This window comes from Gadus chalcogrammus, chromosome 8 (genome assembly GCF_026213295.1).
Source record: "Gadus chalcogrammus isolate NIFS_2021 chromosome 8, NIFS_Gcha_1.0, whole genome shotgun sequence".
Taxonomy (NCBI): Eukaryota; Metazoa; Chordata; class Actinopteri; order Gadiformes; family Gadidae; genus Gadus; species Gadus chalcogrammus.
This window is the reverse complement of record NC_079419.1, coordinates 1,579,216-1,604,454: the sequence shown is the minus strand read 5'-3', so window position 1 is coordinate 1,604,454 and position 25,239 is coordinate 1,579,216. Positions and strand designations below refer to the sequence as shown.

Below are 25,239 nucleotides of genomic sequence, written 5' to 3'. Positions count from 1 at the left end.
TCCATCCTTTTGATGATCCACCATTGGCCTAATTCTTGTCCACTTCTTGAAGCAATATCTCTGGTTCATTACAGTCGTGGACACAGGGACGTTAAGTCATTGTTTGTGACGCCTGTGCTGTGAAACCGGCTAGCATGAGTCAGAGAGACATGCAGGATAAGCTGTTGTGCGACTGTTCACCAGGCCCGGGGCCACACCCCGTCCCCAGGTGGAGACTACCTGTAGGGAGACAGTCATAAAGAGTTCGCATGTGGTTCATGTTCTCCTCCTGCGGCAACTAGGTAATAAAAATAACACATTTTACAGTACTAGCTATTCATTTGGAGCCAGCTGTATTTTTCTTGACTGTCGATGGATATGTGTTGATTTTATCTTGAGCGATTGTAAAGTTTTGTTTAAGCGCACAGAAGATTGTTCTGGGGAATCTCGGGATGATGAGCGTTCGATTTGTTAGGAGATACACGGATGCGTGCGCAGCAACATGTTGTGTTGAGAACGGCTTAGCGACGAAGCTGTTTTTATGAACGATAATATCACAAAATGTACGAGAACAAACACTAGTCAGGACATTAGTCTGATTTAATCAGAGAGGTAAAATGTCATCCGTTTCGTAGAATGTCGGTTAAGTTGCTCTTAGTTTCCCTGCACACATTGTCAATCCTGTACCTTTTGTTGACATCCACTTGAGACTTCTTTTTTTTTAAATGATTGAGTGTCATTTAAAATAATGTATGGACCTTCTTACTTGGTAAAAACCTTTTGTTGACGTGGCCATGAAACCGTTTTCATGGGCCAACCAATCTACTTCCCTTTGTGTTTTCTGATGACTTCTGACTTCTTTACTGGATAAACAGGTATTTGAGGAGGTGTTTAATATGGAGCAGTGTATGAGGAAGCCAGAGGTCAGAAAAACTGCCAAACCACCGCCAGTGAGTGGACTCACGCTATCTTTTTGTGGACCCGATTATGCATTTCAATATATCTTGTTTGATAATTATAATATGGCCACGGGGAACTGCTCTTTTAAACACTGACTTGTTCTCTTATCCTCCCCGTTAGCCAAAACCATCCCCAAAGCCCAAGGTACAGTAATAATAACCACAACACATCGATCATATCGGAGTAATGTGTTCCTGTGATTCAGAAGTATGTCAGAATCCCATCCAACAACACAAAACAAACCGCAAAACTCCCATCTTTAATTCATCTAAGCACCCATGTCTCTAGTGCTGTGTGGTGGAGGTGGGTTGGGGTGTGTGTGTGTGTGTGTGTGTGTGTGTGTGTGTGTGGGGGGGGGGGTTGTAAACGTTCTCTAATGTGTTGGTTCACCCCCCCTCTCAGCAGGATGCTCCCGCGCCCCCCCCAACCGAACCGGGCCGGACCCAGCAGCTCATCCGGAGGATAGAGATGGCCAAGGAACAGGTGTGTGTGTGTGTGTGTGTGTGTGTGTGTGTGTGTGTGTGTGTGTGTGTGTGTGTGTGTGTGTGTGTGTGTGTGTGTGTGTGTGTGTGTGTGTGTGTGTGTGTGTGTGTGTGTGTGTGTGTGTGTGTGTGTGTGTGGACAATCTTGTTGTATAGAGCATTGGGAGAATTGTAGCCCATCTATTTTTCAATGCTGAGCTGATCTTGGCATGCTCCATGATGGATACAATCAGTGCTTCCCAATCGGCCATTCAGACACACGGTTCTGCCCTCTTCCTGTGTCTGAAAAGACACAGAAATATATTGGCCCCCGTCAAATATCGACCTATCATGTGGTAGTGGCCTCAGAGATGGGGTTAGGTAGAGTTAGGACTGTGGCATCTAACATCTAAAGGATTTCCTATTGTGATGCCAACGGTGAGAGAGGCATCGAGGGTTTCTGCTGGATGTTCTTCTGGGGTGTGAGTGAAGGACAACACGTTGTCAGTGATGGCATTTATTGGGGGCTCTATTAGGGTGCCCATAATTTATGTTCATAGACATCATAAGTCAGTGTTCTGTGTCTGCTTGTAGGCGAGGCACGTAAGTGGGTGCTACTCCATAACTAACGGTAACTAACTACCGTGTAAAGGACATGAGTAAAACATACAATTTCTCTCTGTCAATAACAGTATTTTTTAACCTATATGCATTCTCATACCTTTATTTCCCTTCTGAGATTAATAAAGTTTAAACTTTACACACAAATAAATACATTATTCTATAAAACTATATATAATCCTTCTACCAGGGTAATGGAAACCCAGTGCAGGCAGAGACCGGAGGAAGACCTGTGGCTCCACCCCGACGGGCTGAGAGGGTACGAAACCCCAACACACTCAAACTCTGAATCACAATACGACTCACGTATTGTGAGTCGTCGTTATTGTTCATTTTTAGCTGCGTTTTTCAGTTGTGAAGGATGATCTGTTCATAGGGGTTAGGATGAAGAATGCTTGGGATAATGGCCCACATTCATACATAAAGACTTACAGCAGACACACGCACGCACACACACACACACACACACACACACGCACACGCACGCACGCGCGCACGCACGCACGCGTCCATCTGAAGTCAATTCAATTTGAATTCAAGTACATTTGAGTTGCATAGCCCTTTATTACAGTTACAATCTCAAAGGGCACAACAAATGTTGCACTTGTTCTCTGATCAGTGTCTGAGCAACTTACCTATCTGCCATCTCTCTGTGCATCTTCTCAGGAAGCTACGATAACAGACCAAGCCCCCACAGAAGACTCAAAACAGGTATAAAAACAGGATTCCTTTGGTGCTTGTCTTCCGTGTACCCTCTTCTCCCTCCATAGCTTTCCTTGAGTTTGATATGTTATCATTTGTTGTTGTCTTTTTCATAAATTCCAGAGATCCCAACTTGGAGCATTTCATAAGAGCCAGAAGGAGAAGACTCCTGCCTTTACAGTAAGCCGCTCCCTCCGTCCAACACAACATCTGTTTTTCATGTGTTCCCATAGCAGTAATGATCCCCAGATGGTCAGGGGGGAGTCACTGAGTGTCTGTGGTGGTCTGCTTTGCTCAGAGCACCGTGGGTAAGAACGCTGAGACCCAAGATAAAGCCCAAGATGGCCCCTCCATGAAGAGTGGGAAGCAGGTACGTCTGTTTGTATTGGTCTTTTTGTAAACGTACATGTATCCGTATAAGAAAGGTTATTTTAAGGGGTGATGTCATGCTTTTTTCGACCTTTCCAATTGCTTCAGACTTCAAACAGTTATTTGCGCCTAAACGTAACTTTCGTAATAGTGTGACGTCGGACGGTGCAGTGGGTGGTGCTGAAGCGCAGAAGTCGCACCACCCAGCTACCCAAAATGTTTACAACTTCTCATGGGTGTGAATTTGCCGACAGACGCGTAAAGCGTTCGACTAATCACAGCAGACTGGGCGTCTCGGGCGGGGGGGCCTCAAAGCGACATGATACAAAAACAGAACGTTTTTGAAACATGCTGAAGCGGTTTGGCAGAAATGAACAGTCTGAGAATAATAAGGGGTACAAAAACTGTTTTCCACGTCGCAAATACGTACTCAAAATATACTTCTCTATTTTACTTTTTAAGGATATTTATTCACGGCAACACACAAACACAGACACACGCGCACACACGCACACACACGCTAGTCGTTAGAAAACCGGAAGTTGTGATTACCAGCGGTAAGAAGTAGCAGTTGGTAGAATAAAGGAGTGTTTGTATGTTTGTGTGTGTGTCTGATCTGCTTTTATGATTCACAGAGTTCCTTTATGGAAACATTGAAGGGTTTTCACGTAGAGCTATCTATGCAGGTACAGAACCATTTCTGATGATCTGAAAAGGGTTAGAAGCTACTGGTGGTGGACCCTCTTTGAACCCACCACTTGCTGTTTGCATTGGGTTTCCACTTGGTTTCAAAGCCGTCAGCCCTGTAGTTGATTAAAGAGGAACCATCACGCTCTCAGCTATATTCAAAAATGATAAACGTCAACGACATAAGAGGGTGCTGCTCAGTGGTTGGGGGTTAGGGTTCTGCTTTGGTCCGACCAGGAACAAAGATTTAAATTGTCCAGAATATCTGCAATTATTTCCCTTGCGGTACTCTTGAGTTGAATTAAAAATAGCAGAGCGCGAAGGTTCGCCTTCAAGCCACTAACTGCTCTCTAAGGGGACAGAGAGTGTTGTGGCCGAAAGGTTCTCGGCTCCATCCCCTAGTCCACGGCTTACCTATGGGAATCCTTTGGGGGGGTGGGGGACCTAACCCCCATCTGCTCACTGAGGGCATATGGACCTATTTTCACTGGCGGTGGCAGGATGCTAAAATGACTAGTACTCAATATGGTAGAACCCAATGGGCGGATAAGTGTGGTGAGATAACACTGAAATTCTTCTGGAACTCATTAGTATTCCAGCGACGAAGAAACATCAGAAGAGGAGCAGTCTTCTGAGAGCCACCGGCCTGAGAAGCACACAGATCCCAAGCCTGTAGGTATTTGGTTGATTACATGTGATTCATTCTCTTTGTTTTTTTCTTTTTGCCATCCAAGAACCATACAGATAGACAGTACGGCTTAGGTAGACAGGAGCCGAGACTTCAAAGAGCTAACTGAAATGAAGTCCCGTGACGTGTCAGCACGTACACACGCACACACACAAACACCTGTGTACTACACAGACTAGTTTACCGCAATGGCGGTTCTACACGGGGGGCCTACGTGGGCCTGTGCGCCTGTAGCGACTACTCTTTGCTCGCTTGTACAAAACAAATGTTTACATGATTTTCGTGATTTAGGGCATAAGCTCAATTCATTTAAGATAGTTTGACAGAAAAAAACAGATTGGAGAAGTTATAAACTCTAAACAAATTAAATATTTGATGATTTTAAAATAAAATAAAGTCTTTAAAAATAATTGTTTGCCTTTTTTTTTGTGCCCCTCTGGTTAAACACTGGCCCCTCCTTGCCCCCCCCCCCCCTAGTAAAATGTGTCTAGAACCGGCACTGCATCCAAGATCACGCTCAGAAATGTAGATATTCAAATAGATTTTCGTCAGAGTCTGTGAATAAGAATTACTTTTATTCTGTTTTCTTCACAACAAGGAAAAAGGAAATATCCTGTCTGGCATATTCCGGAAAAAAACGAAAGACACCTCGCCATCTCCATCATTAACGGTAACCAATGCTTCGTTCCATACGATCTCCTTCTCTTCTCTCTCCATAATGTCTCCTTCTCGGTCTTTCTCTCTCTTTCTTTCTTGCTTTCCTTTGTTCTTCACTCTGCTCTTCTTACTGCAGTGTCACCCAAATCCCCAGACCCATCTCCTCTAATCTATTTTTTCAACCAATCAATCTAAAATGCTTTCCTCTTCTCTACTTTGCCAGGTCAGTGCAGCAGATGCAGAGCCTGCTGACGAGGACATCGTCTCCCCTGTAGGTTCCACCGCTGATGGGGGGAATGCATGTGTTGCAGCGCTACATTGCATTGCAGTGATTTCATGTATTTAGCTCCGGTGTCCTCTAATGGGTTAATAATGACAGATTTTACCGTTGCAGGAAAATCTTGGTGTTGCCAAGGAGGTTTCGGAGAGCAATGACAGTCTGTCTGAAAACAACCCAAAGGTGAGCCTGAGATGCAATAGAAAGGTTAAAGGTGACATTATACTATTATACCACCAGGTGTGAGTGTGATTAGCCGTTACAAGTGGGCGTGTCCACCTAGATGTGCGCTGGATAGATCAGTCTACCAGCCTACCCAGCGGACTGTAGCAAACGTTGCTCGTCTATCCTTCATTCACATGTTGACATGCCCACTTGTGATGTCAGAAGAGGCTGATTTTCAAAACGGCTTGTAATGGCTAATCACACTCACACCTGGAGGTATGATATGCATTTTAACATCGTAAATAATGAGAGTTTAAATTTTACCTTACTATACACAATAGTCCTTTGAGTATAGAGAAGTGCCTTCTATGCTGAAGGCACTTGCCGTTGTGTAACGGATGTCGTGCGAGTGATAAAAGCAGTTTGTTGTCGACAGGTAAAGGAAAAGAAGGGCATTTTCGGCGGAATCCTCCGGAAGACCCCGAAGCCGTCAGAGGCAAAGGTGTGTGTGCGTGTGTGCGTGCGCGTGCGCGTGTGTGCGTGTGCGTGCACACACGTTGTAATGGGGTTTTTCTACACAATGAACATATCAAAAACTATACTTTCTATATATTCTATTTAATTGCGTAACATGGATTTGCTAGGGAATTGCAGGTACGTGGGATTTTATTCCTAACATAGACAGATTTACAATGATGGAAAAAAGAATATAGATAAATGAACATGAATATCATGAATGTTAACAAAAAATGTAACAATTAGTTATTAACACACTGGCCTCCTTGCGGTCATACTTATGTATAAATGTCTCCCTGGCCCTATCTGCTCAACCACTTCGTGGGTCTGTATCGATGTTTTACTGTTTGCATACAAGGTGGCACACAAAAGGTCTCGATGACAATGTAGTGGTTCACCTAAAGGCAAAGGTTGGGAACCACTGCCATCGATCATATCCCAAACTCCCTAAGACATTAAAATGCTTAAGGTGCTACGATCACTTTACTTGTAAGGACCTTGACTCTAGTGTTGGTGTGAAACATTGCAGGACACGCAGTCTCTCTCCAGCGAGCTTTCAGCCAGCAATGACAGTCTGTCTGAGACCGCCAAGACCACGAAGGTAAGGCCGTCCACATTCTACAGTCCTTCTATCTAATGTACCTGTCCTTTCTACCGACAAACAAAGTGGCTGGTCTGGTTGGTAGTTCCTCCTTTACAAACAAGAGCCAAGTTCGCAGCATCTCGTCAACATGGTTAACCCAAAGCTATGTTTATTCCCACAGGAAGTAGGAGGACACAAGGGTACCGCTGTGTCCTCACTGTTTCCACTGCACAGACCGATATGAATCAGGCTCCTCCCTGTGAGTCCTTATGAATTGATAATCGCTCTCTGTGTTTCAGGACAAAGGAAGCATCTTCAGTGGGATGTTCAAAAAGGACCCTAAGCTGTCATCTGACAGCGGCCAGCCACAACATGGGGTAATGTACCCTTTGTCACAATGCACTGAAGACAGCTGGTCCTTTTTAGCGTGCAATCAAGCGAGTTAAGTTCCAAAAGTATGAGTTGGAGATGAGAGAGATATGGCAGCTGTGGAAGGACTTCATTCATGTCTTCTTGCGGGAACAATCCAAGGAGTTTTGATGTGTGTGTGTGTGTGTGTGTGTGTGTGTGTGTGTGTGTGTGTGTGTGTGTGTGTGTGTGTGTGTGTGTGTGTGTGTGTGTGTGTGTGTGTGTGTGTGTGTGTGTGTGTGTTTCTCCCAGGAGGAACACTCGCTCCAGGGTAAGCTCTCGGGCAGCAGTGACAGTCTGTCAGAAAACAAGGTAAGTGTACAAGCCTCCCCTGCATGTTTGCCAAGGAAACCCCTTAGCACCCCCTGTACAGTGACTCCTCCCTGTTCCAAGTGGACATAGTGAGGAGGATTTGCTGATGACTAGCAGAATCAATTTATTAATTAGAGACAAATTGACTCATACATGCTCCGAATATGAGTATGCCTAGTGCAGGGATATGCAACTGGCGGCCCGCATCCTCACTCAGTCAGGCCCGCACATCATAAAAAAAAAAAGAATAAAAAAAAAAAAGAATAATAATAATTGATCGAGTTACAGAAAACTCGGTCAAGAAAGATGAGAAGAATTCATAGAATTCGAAGGCAAACCCATGCGTCTAGTTTGCTTAGAAGCAATATCAGTCATTAAAGATATCCACCTAAGTCGCCACTACAACTACTACAACTGCTTGTTGGGTTTGAGTTCATTGAGTTGTTGCACTTAATGTTGGGCCACTGTTTTTCAGTTTTTTTACTTCATTGAATGATGATGTATGTGAGCCCTTTGCACTGATACAAATACTGACCATTCATGTGGCTGTTTGAGCATGGAAAACATGAAATGAATGTATGTTGGTTCAATTAACATACCGTACATAGGTTATGATTCTGGAGGATTTTTTAGGTAGTGGCCATCCCCAAAATGCACCAGAATACAGGAAATCATATCTACCAAATTCAAAATTGTGTAGCTTCTCTCAGCTCACGTTTAGTTGAAGTGTGCAGTCATGTGGCCCTCCGATGGTTATGAGGAAAAATGTGGCCCTCTTTATCATGAAAGTTGCCCATCCCTGGCCTAGTGAGTTCTACGTTCTTCCTTTAAGGTTAGGGTTATAATCATTTTGTTTACTGTGCACGTTCGTTTTTTTAAAGCTAATGTGCACTGGTCTGTGTGGTATTGGTCTACGTGCCCTGCGAAGGTTGCTGCCATAAGGAGGAACTATACAAATCCCTCCCCTCCCTAGCAACCCTTTGTGTTCCTTCAAGCTACATCCCTTTTTTGGTGACGGTTCTGCATTATTGTGTTCCCAGGAGAAAGGCCACCTGTTCAGTGGACTCCTCAAAAAGATTCCCAAAGCACCGAGGGACAGCCAGGTAGGAAGTCCCACCCACACGAGACACACCTGCTATGTCTGTCTCATAAACATATACATTCAGGGCACGTTTTAATCCAAAGCGATTTACAATATGTGCATTTGTCAGAAGAAAGAGAAACGACAATATGTATTCGGTACAGTAAGGATGTTGATAGAAACAAGTGCAGAGCACTAACAATTGCTAGATTAAGCCATTCCCCGTTTACAACAAAGAAGGAAGCAAGAGCTGAGCAGGTCCCTGTTGAGGAAGGGCCGGATCCTGCGGATGTGGTAGAGAGGAAACCTGTAGGACGGGATGATGGCGGTGCAGCCTAGCTGATTGTCGCGTACCACACCGACGGGCCTCGCGGCCGGTGATGGAGATACCGCAATGTCCTCGACAGTGACCGATAAGTCCATGTGAGGGCAGTGTTTCCCTGGCACAAGAAGGAGCTGAGTCATGTCGAGGTTGAGCTTCAGGTGATCGGCGCTCGTCCAAGTGCTGATGTCTGTCTGCCAGACATTCTGAGACGCGTGTCGCAATCGGGTTGCTTTCAGGGGAGGGGAATAGTTTAGTATCGTCAGCCTGGCGGTCTGCTCACCACTCTCCAAAGATGACCCAATCATATCTAGTTTTGAATCATACCAATTTTTATAAAATCCTCATTTAGTGTGTGGTGCGGGTTGAGTATGTACATCAATTTATTAACTCTTAATGATTAAAAGCATGACTTCGTAGCCGTTTATAGAAGCCGTCTCACAAATGTAATTCACCAAAAAAGGGGAATTAAAGCGAGTGGGTTCATCTTTGTTTCATTTTCTGTCTGAGTGGTTTCTATAAGGGAAGTGTGGCTTCGTTGGCATTGTTTACTTCCCATTTCAGGAAGACCTGTCCGGGCAGGGAGAGCTGTCCAATGACAGTCTCTCTGAACAGAAACAACCCAAGGTGAGTTCATGTCTGTAGAGCTATAAGCGAATGGGGATGATGCCCTCAGTAGTGTCCTATATATGCTAAACTATAAAAACATTTTAAAATGAACGGTCACCACCTGCTTAATATACCTCAGGAGAAAGGAGGTGCTTTCAGTGGAATGTTCAAGAGATCGATTAAACATGTAAGTATTCAAAATCGGACAGGTTTTGATGCTAATCTGAGGTTACAAATTTGTCATATAAACATTGGGATTCCTTCCCAAATCATTTGTTTCTCAGGACGAACAGTCCCTGAATGAGCTGGCGGCAAGCAATGAAGGTCTATCGGAAAATAGCATGGTAAAACGCTTCTTTCAAGGTGTCGTAAAACACAAAAGGTGTATTATTTCCTGCGTTGTGGTGCAGGGTGACCCACCCGTGGTGCTCGCTGCGATAATGTTTTTATATTTGACGCTTTAATGGGCAACATCCACCACTTCCTGTTTCAGGGGAGTCTCGCTGGGCAGAAGGAGCTTTCAGAGAGCAACGACAGCCTGTCTGACACCAAAAAGACAAAGGTGGGTTATGTCATTTCGGGAATATCCTTGGATGAGAATTTACTCGTGACTGGTGGAGCGACATTAAACTGGTTTGAGTTTCGGTCAGCTGCTGTTTGAGCCTCTGCCTGGAATCATGGAGGAATCTTGTCCAGAACAAGATTCCTCCATGATTCAGAACTTGGCCTGGTTTTGTCAGCAGTGTGAAATCAAGTGAAGCTATTCCGAAAAGCGAAAACCTCAACCAGAATATTTAATATATATATATTTTTTATTCAGGACTATTTTACAATGAGGCCCTGGGGATATCATAACATATAACAGATAAATAAGCAAGAAATAAAAGATAATCGGATTAATTAAAAATGAATAACCAGAATGATTACAGTTTTATAAGTAATGCATGTTGAAATAAAATACAATAAAAAGATTACATTACAATTACACACATATTAGACATTACAGCTGTACCCTTTTGTCGTGACTGTCGTTAAGGCGAACTACTCCTTGTTTTAAAGTGGAATTTAAATTGTAGATTAAGATCATGTCTTAATTACGTATGAATGTGTGTAAACATTTGTGTTGTAGGAGAAAGCTAAACCGTTCAGTGGAATGTTCCGGAAACCCAACCAAAGCAAACCAGTAGACGCTGCTCAACCGGAGGAGGTAAAAGTGTCTACTTCGGTCACATTATTGTCTATTAAACCGATACCAAGAGAACAATGAATTTGCTTGAACAATAGTCTACTTATGGTCTACCGTTTCAACAGTTTGAGCCTCATTGATTCTTACTCATAAGAAAAATCTGCCAAAAACCTTTGCTTGTGTCTAACTTATTGATGATGTGTTCATGTGTAGGATAAAGAGTCAACAAACCGTGATCTCCTGGCTAGCAACGAGAGCTTATCAGAGACCAAGGTCAGTCAAGAGAAGCAACCAAATGCCTGACAATTGCATGACAATTTTTATTCTGCACAGACGTAGCACCTCAATTAGCATGTTTCCTGTATTTGTCTATCAGGAAAAGGGAGCTTTGTTTGGTGTAATTCTGAAGAAGACTCCCAAAGCCACCGTAGACGCCACCGAGGCGAGTCTTTATGCTCCAATGCTGTGAAAAGTCTAAACTTTAAAGGGGGGATTTCATGCCCGCAGGTGTCGGTGTGATAAGCCATTACAAGCCGTTTTGAAAAATCTGCCTTTTCCTGTGTTTTCGTGACATCACAAGTGGTATTGTCCACCTGGATGTGTGCTGGATACACCAGTCTACCAGCCGACCCAGTGGACTGTGGCAAATGTTGCTTATCTAATCATCAAACATCCCAGTTGTAACTCCCACTTTCGATGTCACTAAAACTGGAAATGGCAGATTTTTAAACGGCATGTGGTGGCCTTTCACACTCACGCCTGGTGGCCTGATATCACCCCTTTAAACATTTCTTTCATTGTTTATCTTTAATGGGGCCTTTTAGGACAAAGAGGTCGACAAGAAACTCCCGGTCAGCCATGACAATCTCTCTGAGGGTAACACTGTAAAGGTGAGATGTGTTCAGAGATCATCGAGATTATCTTCCTTCAAGAACATTCCGCTCAAATCTCACATTGTTCACGCTCATTGTTCATGACAACACAAATCTTAATGATGAGTTTACACCTTGTTGTTCACCAGGAGAAACACATCTTTGGCGGTATCTTTAAGAAGCCCCAGAAGACGACGCAAGAGGAGAGCTCCGATGACGAGGTAAAGAGGTGGTTATTACGCTGTTATTTGGTTTTATAAACAAACCTGGAACACTTTATAATACCATTCAGTCAAGTCATTTATAAGCCTTTAGGCCTTTAGGTAGTCATTAACTAAACATTACATTTGTGGATTAATAATCAGTGCTAGTCTATACAGTGGACCGTACCAACGATGAATGATAGATCAGCCTATTGGCTTAAAAAGCTAATCAACACCTGGTAAAATAGGGTGCCTTTACCATAGCACTTATTAACCATCTACAAATGTATCGTGATGTTTTGTTAATGCTAAATGAATCATAATCGAAAGGCTTATCGGTGAGTTATGATGGAACGTTATTATAAAGTGTTACGAAAAAAACAGTTGTATGAATCAACTATGATTGAGATGAATAAGAGATTGGTGATTAATTTCAGGAGTCGAACCCGCCTGAAGATGACTTCTCGGCTATCTTCAAAGATCTCTCTGAGACAACAACTCAGAAGGTAATTTGATACACTGTTAAACAATGTACGACACTTGTTATCTCTGAATTATGGTCATTGTTGGGGAGACCATTTATATGAAACAATTAACAGTTGATGTACAGTATGTATGTATGACATTTTCCCCGTTAAGAAGGACATTCTTTCGTTTGATGTACAACACCAACTCAATTGATAAGAAAAACTGATGGTTTACCCAAAAAAAATGTAAACCATCAGAAAAACAAATAGCATGTCCCCTACTAGCATGCAAGCTACTTCGTTAGTATTTCTCCTACTAGCATGCAAGCTACTTCGGTAGTATTTCCCTGCTAGCATGGAAGCTGCTCCATTAGCATGCCCCCTGTCTTTGTCCACCAGGAGAAGGGAGGGCTGTTTGGTGGGTTTCTCAAGAAGACCCCCAGAGCCACCGGCGACGACACAGAGGTGAGGTTGGGGGTTCCAACGCCGGGTCAAAGTCTAAACTCTAAACTCCACACGTTGCTTATTTGCGCTGTGTATCTATCAGGAGAAAGACAGCGATAAGGAAATCACCGGCAGCAATGACAGTCTGTCTGAGGGTCGCCCCGCAAAGGTGAGTTGGGGAACTGTAGAGGTGTTCTAGAATAGTGCAGCTTTAAAAAACAAAGCACAAAACTGACCACTCAACAAACTCACTTCAATGGTTTTAAAAGGTCACTGTTCATGAAATCAAAAATCGTAACGGTATATTTTCCCTTGGTGGTTTATTAGGAGAAAAGCATCTTTGGCGGTATCTTTAGGAAGCCCCAAAAGCCAACACAAGAGGACAGCTCCGATAGAGAGGTAAAGATGAGGACGCTGGTTGGAAAGACTGTATTAAGGATCGACTGTGATTGAGATGAAGATGGATGACATGAATTTGTGCTTCACGTTCAGGGGTCGAACCAGCCTGAAGAAGACCTCTCGGCTAGCTGTGAGAATCTCTCTGAGACCACAACTCAGAAGGTGCTTTGGGTTTAGATTTTGTTAAAAAACAAAATAAATATTTGTTATTGGTGGAGGGAAAAACTATTTATAATTGGCAAACGTATGAAATTTGACCTATTTAAGAAGAGCTTTCTTTCAGATGAACATCATCAGCTCAGCTGAGAAGAAAACTGATATAGCTAACCAGCAGAAATAGTCATACTAATAGTCAAAACCTTTAATAGTGCAGAATTCTTTGTAGTTAAAAATTAAAATGTAATAATGTTGATGTTGTCATGTAGTGTTGAAGTTGTGATGATAGTAATCCATTAAGTCAAACTCGTTCAGGAGAAGAAACCAGGATTTTCCGGATTATTCAAAAGGACGGCCAGCATCGACAACCTCGACCATGAGGTCAGTGTGGATCCGGTCCAAAGTTTCCTCTACTCTGCTGCTCTGTCTCCATGTTTGCCTTCTCTCCCCTCTACGTCCCTCTACTGTCTCTATCTTAGAGCATGAGATACCATGAACCATATGATCTATACATTAACTTCAATAGTCAATGTAATCGAATACAACTCAACCAGAGAAAAAAAAACAATGGAGACGCATTCTGTTTTTTTAAGAGTAACTAGCACTGATGGAAGTGGTTGTCATTAAAAAAACAACATGATAACAAGCACGGCTAGCATGCAAGCTGCTTCATTAGTTTGTCCCCCGTCTTTCTCCACCAGGAGAAAGAAGGACTGTTTGGTGGACTTCTCAAGAAGACCCCCAGAGCCACCGGCGACGACACAGAGGTAAGGCTGTGTATCGCAATGCAGAGGAACACCGAGTTTAAAGAGTCTTAGCTATAAACCCCACTCGTTGCTCTCATTGGTCCTTTGTGCCATTTATGATTCAGGAGAAAGATGGCACAAAGGAAATCACCGCCAGCAATGACAGTCTGTCGGAGGGGAATGCTGCCAAGGTGAGACAAACAACAAATTCACTATAAAGACTGTTGATGAAGACACAAATCGAAACGGTTAGTTTACACCTTGTTGGTCACCAGGAGAAACACATCTTTGGCGGTATCTTTAAGAAGCCCCAGAAGCCAACGCAAGAGGACAGCTCAGATAAAGAGGTAAAGAGGAGAACGCTGTTTAAATCAGAACCCTAAACTACTTTTGACTTGTTGAAACTGTTCTTTAAATGAAATGTGATTGAGATGATTAGATATTCATTGCTGGTTCTAATTCAGGGGTCCAACCAGCATGAAGAAGAAAAATCATCTAGCTGTGAAAATCTCTCCGAGACCACTAATCAAAAGGTGTGTAAAGAACAAAACATATTATTTTAATTTCGTAATTATGCACAGCAATTATGTTGGCCGATTTGGAAGGTTGACAGTATGTTCGATATGCACCTCTGACTGGCTTAACTGGTCCCTACATCGTGTGAACTCTGGGCATTGGAGTTTTAGGTTGATTGTGGGAAGCAGCTCTAATGCGCACAACAAAGGGTTCTTGTTTTATGTAGTTACCTTAAACAATCACACCGTCTCTCAGGAGAAGAAAGGAGGTCTTTCCGGTTTATTCAAAAGGTCCGCCAGCATCGACAACCTGAATGACAATGAAGTGAGTACGAGTCTATTACCCAGTGTTCATCGTTACCTATTATCCTCTTTACTTTGTTGTCTTTTATTTACTATGAAACACAAGCTCAGATGTTTTTCTACTTCTCACACCCTATTTTACAAGTACACAAACCTAGTCTGCAAGTGCGAGACTCTTGCAACACAACACCTCCGTATATAGGCTCTCGTTGTCATTGTACACTGTGTTTACATGTCTTCCAGGAGAAAAGTATTTTCAGTGGCATTTTTAAGAAGCCAGCAAAAGCCTTGGAAGGGTCTACAGCTGACGAGGTATGCCGTCTTATCTTTAACTTCACAGTGAGAATCTAACTTCACACTGGATTTTTGTGTGTGTGTGTGTGTGTGTGTGTGTGTGTGTGTGTGTGTGTGTGTGTGTGTGTGTGTGTGTGTGTGTGTGTGTGTGTGTGTGTGTGTGTGTGTGTGTGTGTGTGTGTGTGTGTGTGTGTGTGTAAAATCGATACCAGCTTTAATTCTCTGTTGTGTGCAGGATATTGAAGGAAGATTATCCGTCAGTGGTGATGAACTTTCAGAAACAGCCAAGGTACCTTCCTATAATCACAAACTTTTGGGTTTGAGTTTGACTCGATGGTTAATCTTTTTTATAATATGTATTTAATACTCACACGATATGTTGCAGGAGAAAACGGGCGGGATCTCTGGCATGTTCAAACGCTCCCCCAAACCAGCTCCACGTTCCCTGGTCGCCAAGGTGATAATAACCACAGCTTCACTCTACGCTGGCCTCTTCATTTGGTCACCTGACATTAGAAACACAAAGGGGAAGTCTGACTTTTGCCGGTTTGAACACGATTTATCTTCCGACATGCCGCTTTTTAAAACCCTTACTGCGTGATGTGAACCAAATAACGCAGACGTGCACGTTCTTTTTACATCCAGTCCCCCCCGCCCACCAGTGTATGTTGTACCTCCTGGCACTTACATTGTATTTATTCATAGTACTTAATTGTGTAGCATCTGCAGTAGTGATTGTTAGTACTTGTGCTTGGTTCTATGAACATCCTTACTGTACCGACAGCGATATATTGTTTCACTTCTCATGACAAATGTGCTTTTTGTAAGTGGCTTTGGATAAAAGCGTCTGCTAAAGGCCCTAAATGTAAATGTAAATGTTTCACAGGACCCGCTCCAAAACACAAATGAACTTGGCGAGAGTGACGATGAAAGTCTGCCAGTGAAGGTGAGCCCTACTTGCCGACGGACGCTGCCCCGGCCTGCGGGGCCTCAAGCGGGTGTAGCCCAGCCAACGGGTCACAATCCACCAACGAGTGTCTTTCTCTTCATTTCATAGGATACGAAGACTTTACTGTCCGCCAGCAATGACAGTCTGAACGAGGTTTCCACCACAAAAGTAAGCCTTGTGTCCCTTAACATGAACACTTTTTTAATGTATTTTATAGCAAAATCTTTCTCACAAATGTATGGTGTGTGTGTGTGTGTGTGTGTGTGTGTGTGTGTGTGTGTGTGTGTGTGTGTGTGTGTGTGTGTGTGTGTGTGTGTGTGTGTGTGTGTGTGTGTGTGTGTGTGTGTGTGTGTGTGTGTGTTACCTTTTACTCAGGAGAGGATGAGAGCTTTTGGTGGGATGTTCAAGAAGGCCCCAAAAGCAGTGGAACAACTGGTAGGCACACACACACACCCTTTGCATGTCCCCCATAAAGAAACACGATAAAGTCTTATCATGTTATAATCATCATAATGATGGGAAGTTGTGGTTGCTTCTCCCTTTTAACTTGGCTTGTAAGGCCTATGCAAAACAAATAAATTATGTATTAAAATTAAGAAAAAATAAGTGCAGTTATATAGTGTCTAATTAAACACATTTACTTTAAATATGCTTAACTACCATCTACAAATGATCAATAGGGAACATGTAGCTTGAGAACAATTTTCTGATCAAGCACTTTACCCTCTTTGCTTTTCAGGACGATGACGAGCCAAGACCACTAGGGGGCGGTAGAGGGCTTAAGCGCAGAAAGACCATCACCAGGAAGAAACGGGTGCGCTTTCAGTTATCGCCCATCTTTCAATTAATTAAAGCTCGTGTTTGTACCACGTACTGCTAAATGTGATGGGGGTTATCACATGCCACAGCCCCTCGAAGAAGCAAATGAAAGCTGAAGTTCAAATTTTTGCTGTATTGTATTCAAACTTAATTTTCGTCTTGTTTTTGTTGCTCTATTGCTTTAAAACTTAAAATCTCCTGTGGTCTCTTTCTGCCTCAGGTCGTGTCATTCAGAGTCAAACGGACTCTTCCAAGAACAGCAAAGGTAATTTTTTCTACCCAGGTATTGATGCCGCATACCAATTAGTTTGAATCGCCTATAGCTCAGAGTTGAATTTCCATAACTTTTTTTGAATTTCATTACTTTATCTCTTTTAATTTCAACTCTCAGATATTCGAAATGAAAGGCACGTTAATTAATATACCACATTGTAAGTTAGTGGTAATTAGTTTGTGTGACGTTTTTATCCGAGGAGAGTTGCACTAACAACTGACCCAGGTCGCTCTGTGACGGGCAGACCTCTCGCCCAATGAGAGATAGAGAGAGGCGTTTTAAATCTCACTTCCAGCCAATCAGTGCGCCTCCCTGTGTCCTCTAGAGCTCCGACCTGCTCCCTCTGATGGAGGAAGAGAGTGTGGAGATGAGGGAGATGACCCCCTTCCAGGTGAGCCAGAAGACCCCCCCCCCCCCCCACACACACGCACACACACACACACACACACACACACACACACACACACACACACACACACACACACACACACACACACACACACTCACTTCATCATAACACACGTTAGTACGCAGCTTTGCTGAATACTCAAGTCTGATTGGTCACATCGGTATTATACAGTATGTTTCTGAACGAAAGAACACTGCTTCATGTACTTACAACCGTAGAATCTGATTATTTTTGTTCAGAGAAAGCAGTAAAATGATTATTTGACCGATGAAATTATGTTTTATTGTTATATTTTGTGGCAAAAGGTTGGATAATGTACAGTGAGCTGGTCATTATCGTCATCATCATTAGAAGAACCTTGAGGGGTCATTAAAGTCCTTTCTCACCCTTTTTGGGTATTATTTTAACGATAATGACCGGTGTGCATTATCACTAACATATTGATTGATTGAAAATGTATTTCGAACGTGTAAAAGAAAAACAGAAATATCATACAGAAAATAATGATGTCACACAAAATAGAAAGCATTATTAATTACCTGATTGACAAATACTTGATAATTGTAACATGTTCGAAAAGGAGTGGGAAGAAGTTTGCACTAACATATGTGCCACTTTAAAAGTGTGTGTGCTTGTTTTTAACAGGAGGACTCAGTCGAGATCCAGAATGTGGAGATGGCAGCCTACCCCACTGAGGAAAACAACCGCGATGCTGAGGTAGGTGTGTGTGTGTGTGTGTGTGTGTGTGTGTGTGTGTGTGTGTGTGTGTGTGTGTGTGTGTGTGTGTGTGTGTGTGTGTGTGTGTGTGTGTGTGTGTGTGTGTGTGTGTGTGTGTGTGTGTGTGCGTGCTACACTTGATTTTTCTCTGTCTCCGTTCCTAAACCGGGAAGTGTGTTTCATCCTCAGGAGAGCGATGAGCTGATGGAGTGGTGGAACGGGGTCGTAGGTGCGACGGCGAAAGCTTTCTACGATATGTATCGTGTACTATGGAGTGTACTAGCAGGTTTTTTATCTCTTCTGTTTGTTGACCATTCCTTTGTGGGTTGCCAGGTTGGGCAGAATGGAACGAGACATCAAACTTTCAGGAGGAAGATGAGGAACGGTGAGTAGAACTTGGAAGTGTCTCCTTTCTTCACATGTATCGAACATGAAAAGATTATTTATATTCATAAGGTCAAAGTGTTTACCCTGATGGGACTGAAATCTAGACTGGCTCAATAACAGAGGAAGACGTCAACCAGCACAGATATCCTCTCAGAGCATTTCCCTTGCTAATATAGGACGGAATTTCAACCCAATGACAGCTATTAATATCTCACCTACAGCACCTCTCTAAACTTGAACCCCTTTCTTCTCTCTCCACTCTCTCTCTCTATCTGTGTCTCTTTATCTCTCTCTCTCTCTCTCTCTCTGTCTCTCTGTCTCTCTGTCTCTCTGTCTCTGTCTCTGTCTCTCCCTCCCCCGCCCCCTCCCTCCCTCCCTCCCTCTCCTCTCCCCCTCCCCTCCTCCAGGGCGGTGGAGCAGGCGGCCGACCGTCTGTTCATGGCCGCCCGGCTCTTCGTGCGTATCTTCAACCAGCGCGGGGCGTCGCTGCAGCAGCGCATCCTGGAGCTGCTGGCCCAGGCGGACGCCGCCGACCAGTTCCACAAGCGCACCGTGTCGGCGGCGGTGGGCGGGGGCGTGGCCAGCGTGGTGGGCAGCGTGGCCACCATCACCGGGCTCATCCTGGCGCCGTTCACCTTCGGCGCGTCCATCATCGTGACGGCGGTGGGCATCAGCGTGGCCACGGCGGGAAGCATCGCCTCGGCGTCGGCCAACATCACGGACGCCGTGCACTCCAACATGGACCGCAAGAAGGTGGAGAAGATGATCCAGGGGTACCAGGACGAGATGGAGGACATCAGCGAGTGCCTGGCCTTTGTGCAGGTAAAGGGGGGAGAGAGAGAGAGAGAGAGAGAGAGAGAGAGAGAGAGAGAGAGAGAGAGAGAGAGAGAGAGAGAGAGAGAGAGAGAGAGAGAGAGAGAGAGAGAGAGAGAGAGAGAGAGAGAGAGAGAGAGAGAGAGAGAGAGAGAGAGAGAGAGAGAGAGAGAGAGAGAGAGAGAGAGAGAGAGAGAGAGAGAGAGAGAGAGAGAGAGAAATACAATGAATATCCTTCCCAAATTCCCCAGAAATACTTTTGTATTTTTTGAGAGAGAGGTTTTATAACTATGAATATTATCATGATTAGTATCAGACCACCCAAACATATTGAAGGCCCTCCTCCAGTGTTAACCCTCCCCCCCCCCCCCCCCCAACAGGAAGGCATGGTGACCCTGCAGGAGTGGGACTTCGAGAAGTACTCCCAGAGCGCCGCCAAGAAGGCGCTGAACCACAACATCAAGCACGTCATCAAGGAGGGCGGGCGCGCGGGCAAGGCCCTGGTGATCAAGACCAACGAGCTCATCAGCACCGTGCAGATTCTGGGCGCGGCCGGGGGCGCGGCCAAGGCGGCGCAGGCCATCAGCGTCACCACGGGCGTCATGTCGGCGCTCTTCCTGGCGCTGGACGTCTTCTTCCTGGCCAAGGACTCGCACGAGCTGCGCAAGGGCGCCAAGACCAAGTTCGCCAAGAAGATCCGGGAGGTGTGCACGGAGCTGCAGGCGGGCCTCCTGGAGCTGAACAAGGTGAAGTCGCAGCTGCAGAAGACCATGGACGGCATCGAGCTGGAGGAGGTGGAGGAGATCCTGGAGGTGGAGGAGGAGGTGGACGAGGAGGAGAGCGCCGACGAGCTGGAGTCGGACCCCGCCAAGCTGGCCCAGATGTACGAGGAGCTGGACGTCATGGAGGAGAAGCTGGACAAGAGGGCGCTGGAGGAGAAGGAGCAGAGGGAGAGGGCGCAGAGGGAGAAGGAGCAGAAGGAGAAGGAGGAGAAGGAGAGGGCGCGCAGGGAGAAGGAGCAGAAGGAGAAGGAGCTGAAGGAGAGGGAGGAGAAGGAGAGGGTGCAGAGGGAGAAGAAGGAGAAAGAGGAGAGGGACAGGGCGCAGCGGGAGAAGGAGCTGAAGGAGAAGGAGCTGAAGGAGAAGGAGCTGAAGGAGAGGGCGCAGAGGGAGAAGAAGGAGAAGGAGGAGAAGGACAGGGCGCAGCGGGAGAAGGAGCGGAAGGAGAAGGAGAAGGAGAAAAAGGAGAAGGCGGGAATCAAAGCGAAGGAGGAGCTGGTCCCAGCAGGGCGAGGCAAGGAGGAGGAGAAGAGGGACGAGGAGGGGGAGAAGGAGAAGGTAGAGGCAGGGAGCGGAGGGGAGCAGCAGGAGAAGAACAAGAAGGAGAAGGAGGAGGTGAACGACAGCAGCAGGTCGGCGAAGGGGACCAAAGCCCAGAGCGAGCGGGAGCGGAAGAGGGAGAGCGCCGAGGCGGAGAGCGCGACCGCGCCGGGCAGTCAGAAGGAGCCGGCGGGAGGAAAGAAGGCGAAGGAGGCGGAGAACAGAGCCACGACCCAGAGGGAGCACGCCACCGGAGGGGACACAGCGGAGAGGGCGACGGGGGACCACGGGAAGGGCAAGGGCGAGAAGAAGGAGAGGGACGGCATCGGGAAATGGCTGGGGGGCCTGAGACGAGGGGGCGGGACGGAGGCAAAGAGCGGACCGGAAGTAAAGAGCGGACCGGCAGTAAAGAGCGGACCAGAAGTAGAGAGCGGACCGGAAGTAAAGAGCGGACCGGAAGTAAAGAGCGGACCGGAAGTAAAGAGCGGACCGGAAGTAAAGAGCGGACCGGAAGTAAAGAGCGACCCGGAAGTAAAGAGCGGACCGGAAGTAAAGAGCGGACCGGAAGGTGAGCGTCAGGCGGAGAGGAGTGAGGAGAAGCTCAGCGCGGCGCCGAAGGAGAGCGTGGCGGAGAGGGGTGGCAGCACACAGGGGAGCAGACACAGCAGCAGCAGCAGCAGCAGCAGACATCACAGACACAACAGCAGCAGCAGCGCACACACCGACACACACACTGGTACACAAAGCGGCACCCACAGCAGACACGTGAGCAGCAGCAGCACCCACAGCGGGGGTCGGAGCGAGAGGGGCCGAGCCAGGGGCCCCGGACCGGAGGCCAGAGAGGGCCCCCCGCAGCCCCGGGGAGACGGAAGCCAACGACGAGACGGCGGCCCGACGGCGGGGGGGGGGGGAGACGGGGCCGGGGGGGGAGAGGGGGGAGGTGAGGAGGAGGGAGTCGGAGAGGAGCCGGGAGGACGAGGAGACACCGTCGCCGAGGACGACGCTGTGGCACTGTGCGCTGGATCTGGACGCGGGGGGGGGACGGGGGGAGGGAGGGGGAGGGGGAGGGGGGGAGGGAGGGGGGAGCCAGAGGGGGAAGCGGGGGAGCCGGACCAAGAGCGAGAGGAGTGGGGGGAGCGGGGGGGGAGGAGAGGGGAGGGGAGAGGACGGGGGGGGGGAGGTCCCGAGGGCGGGGAGTACCAGGGAGCCATCGCGACGAGGCTCTCGTTCCCGTGCCAACGCCACCCTGTCAGATGGACTGAACATATGAACAGATGAACGTATGAACAGATGAACAGATGAACGTATGAACAGATGAACAGATGAACGTATGAACAGATGAACGTATGAACAGATGAACGTATGAACAGATGAACAGATGAACGTATGAACAGATGAACGTGTTAACAGATGAACGTATGAACAGATGAACGGATTAACGGATTAACGTGTTAACAGATGAACGTACGAACAGATGAACAGATGGTTTTTGTCATATATTTTCTGGTGCTTCTGGGGTCTAAACTTTATTATTTGTAATAGCTCAGGGTGGTCTCTTGTAAGACAGTATTTATTGTTTGTGGATCAAATTAAGATTATTACATGTGCCTTAACTACAAAATGTACAAAATGTGTTTCCGAAGAAGATTTCTACCGAAGGAATTGTATCTACTCCAACTGTACTGCCTCAGCGATTGTTTACCGTGTGTACTTATGTTATGTCGTTTCGTGGGATTTTCTGTGTATTTGTATAAATTCTTAATAATAAATCGTTTATCTCAACCCTTGGATGTGGTTCTTCGGTGGAATTAACCCTATTGAAATATTGGACCTAGAACACAGCCTCTTGGAAGTTGGTGTTATAATGAATTCATTAAGCCACTATTTTGTAAAAGCTCCAAGAAATGAATGCATTACTGTACTTAGTTACCATACATCCTGTTAACTAGTTGACAAGTTGCCACCCAAACAAACGATGACGAGCTTGACTCCTGTTAATGCTGTCCACGGTCTTCCAATGCAAGCAGACCGCAAGATGTTCCACATCTCGCTGGGCTCCCGCAGAGAAACCCACAGCCGCCTGCTGGCCATGTAGAGGTACTCGTGCGATACCCTGCCTGTGGTATCCTAACGGCAAGGCCGTTTACAGTAGGCCCGAGCTCTCTGAGTGGCCAAAATGCGTTAGAACACGTCCATCTCGAATACGAGTTCGTTCAGAATCGGCTGGTCGACTAACTTGATTTCCTTCACATACTTTCCCGTAGTGTCACAGAAGAAGGAAAGGGACGTGCGTCGTGACGCACGTCGTTGGCCACTCAGAGAGCTCGGCCTTCCTCCTTATTTATATACCACTTTTAATACACGAGGCAGACTCAAAACGCCTCCCATAAAAAACATCGTCATCAAATAAAATGAACAATAAAATGAAGTACTAAAATTAAATAGATGCGTAAGAGAAAATAAAGGCAGAGTTGAAATAGGAAAGTGCCCTAACCAAAGTCTTCATTGTAGCCAATATATCAAGCCATTGTAGGAGCTTCAAAGATTGACCCGTTGCTTGGAGTCTTTGTTATCGTGCAGTTTTGTAGCCGTTTTTGTAAAGAGTATGGGGTGTGTATGTTTTTAGTGATGCCATAGTGATCCATTGTTCCTGTAAAAGTTGAAACTGGTTTAGCGGGTGTTCTGTAGAAGTGGCCGACGATAATGGGTCAACCAATCATTTTGACTTGGATTAAACGAAACTGCAGTAATGACACATTTAAAACACTTGCGGGTGACAAGGCAAGGCCACTTTATTTATATAGCACTTTTCATACACAAAGCAGACTCAAAGTGCTTCACATGTAAACATTGTCATACAATAAAATAAAGTAATAGATAAGTCAACGAAAACATACTCAAAAAATTAGTAAAATAGATATAAAATAAAGGCAAAGTTAAAAAAACATTTTAGATGGTAGCCTACCAGTCTCTCTGGTAACATCGTCGGAACTCCAACCCGACCTAAAGGAACTTTAGGTTTGAGTCCCAGATTCAAGGACTCTAACCAAGACAGAACTCGGGTATCAAACCCTTCAAAGTTCATGTCTCTGGTACTACTTAATATTTGTATATCTATTTATAACAAAATTCACATTTTTTTATTTTATTTTATAAACGGACCGGCTTTAAACCAGTGATACCTCCAGAACCAAACGAAACGAGTTCGATAGTGATAAAGTTATAGTCCTCACCAAATAGAGCATTCAATTATGAAATGCTAGATTTGCACAATAAGCAAACTAAATTAAGTTTTGGTTTCATCTTGAGCTTCTGGTTCTAGAGGCTGCTGTCCGGTTGGCAACTCAAGGTTTTTGTGTCAATATTTGGCTTCGGTAGCCTTCAACTGTTAATTAACATTTCTAAAGGTACGGCCACACTGAGCAGGTTGCGCATAATCTTGCGCGCGTAACGCGTTCAGTGTGGCCGTACCTTAACAAATTTAAATGAACAGTCAATAGAAATTATAAAGTTGCTACAGAGGGCTGATGCTTATTTTGCACGTAATGAAGCAGAAAGACTGTTAGCAAACTTCACACATTTGTTTACATTACGACGTTTTATTTTGAAGATTCATTGAGTTTTATTGATGATTGATGATGATTGAGCCTATTGCCCACTGATGACAGCATATGCGTGCAGTATAATAGTGCCCTAATAATAACGATGATGATAATAATAATAATAATAATATAAAAAGTTTAGATAGTGTACACAATAAATTATTTGTAAATGTAATGTGTTACTCTAGAATTCACCTGCTATAATCCATGGGGTTGAAAAACAAAGAATACATGTACAACAACAAAATAAATATTGAATCCTAGTCTACCTACTCGTTTTGTGCATGAGAAAACACCCACATACACACAAACACACAAACACAAATACAATACACACAGGCATGTTCATCCTTATGCAAACAGTGGGACTTGGGGATTGTGAGGGATAGAACATTCCCACTCCGATGTCTGCTGCATTAAGCAGTAACCTGTGGATTCATTGAGATCAGAGGACTTAAATCATTTTAATCACCTGGACAGCTTTTTGGTTATAACACTTTACAGGTAAGTCGACAAGAATGAGCCAAAACGGATATATTCTGTATTGTTTTACCAATCAAACTTATTTTGTGACATATGGTAGGCCTGCATGGTGAGCAGTTAAAGGCAGAGGCCATTTATGTTTCAAACAGTATTACAATTGAAATAACAAATGAAAACAAATTTGCCAGACAAGACATATAGGCCTAAAATATGATATTCTAATATTCTATAATAGTCAAATTATCCAAAATTGTTGTACGGAATTATGTAATTTTAAATAATAGTAGTTACATAATAATAATATATCCTAAATAAAACATTTTTTTTATGGATTTTCATTGCATTATCATTTTATTTATTTTGTCGTTTCTTCTCTTTGACAGAGGGCTGCTTTGAGACAAGTTAAAGATGGCCCGGCTTCTGTTCCTGGTGGTTTCCCTGATTGGGTGCCTGGCACCCAGCATACGCGCCACATCCCATCTGCA

At 44.9% G+C, this 25,239-nt stretch overlaps 1 protein-coding gene across 1 annotated transcript; it reads left to right on the top strand.

Annotated features, from left to right (window-relative positions):
- Positions 1-165: 165 nt before the first annotated feature.
- On the top strand, positions 166-22,764 carry LOC130387142 (protein piccolo-like). Its single transcript, XM_056596136.1, has 53 exons — positions 166-281; positions 855-929; positions 1,060-1,083; positions 1,342-1,422; positions 2,212-2,280; positions 2,688-2,732; positions 2,847-2,903; positions 3,022-3,093; positions 4,371-4,451; positions 5,066-5,137; positions 5,348-5,395; positions 5,519-5,584; positions 6,003-6,068; positions 6,612-6,683; positions 6,965-7,042; positions 7,326-7,385; positions 8,426-8,488; positions 9,353-9,415; positions 9,537-9,584; positions 9,682-9,741; positions 9,891-9,959; positions 10,527-10,604; positions 10,797-10,856; positions 10,960-11,025; positions 11,408-11,473; positions 11,605-11,676; positions 12,096-12,164; positions 12,525-12,590; positions 12,673-12,738; positions 12,897-12,968; positions 13,062-13,130; positions 13,440-13,505; positions 13,826-13,891; positions 13,996-14,061; positions 14,146-14,217; positions 14,335-14,403; positions 14,642-14,710; positions 14,932-15,000; positions 15,218-15,271; positions 15,368-15,439; positions 15,869-15,928; positions 16,040-16,099; positions 16,307-16,366; positions 16,671-16,745; positions 16,971-17,015; positions 17,350-17,415; positions 18,079-18,150; positions 18,340-18,379; positions 18,484-18,535; positions 18,945-19,359; positions 19,731-20,441; positions 20,715-21,306; positions 22,694-22,764. Exons 2-53 carry the CDS (start codon positions 876-878, stop codon positions 22,762-22,764), a joined length of 4,854 nt encoding a protein of 1,617 aa, XP_056452111.1. The 5' UTR covers positions 166-281; positions 855-875.
- Positions 22,765-25,239: the final 2,475 nt, after the last annotated feature.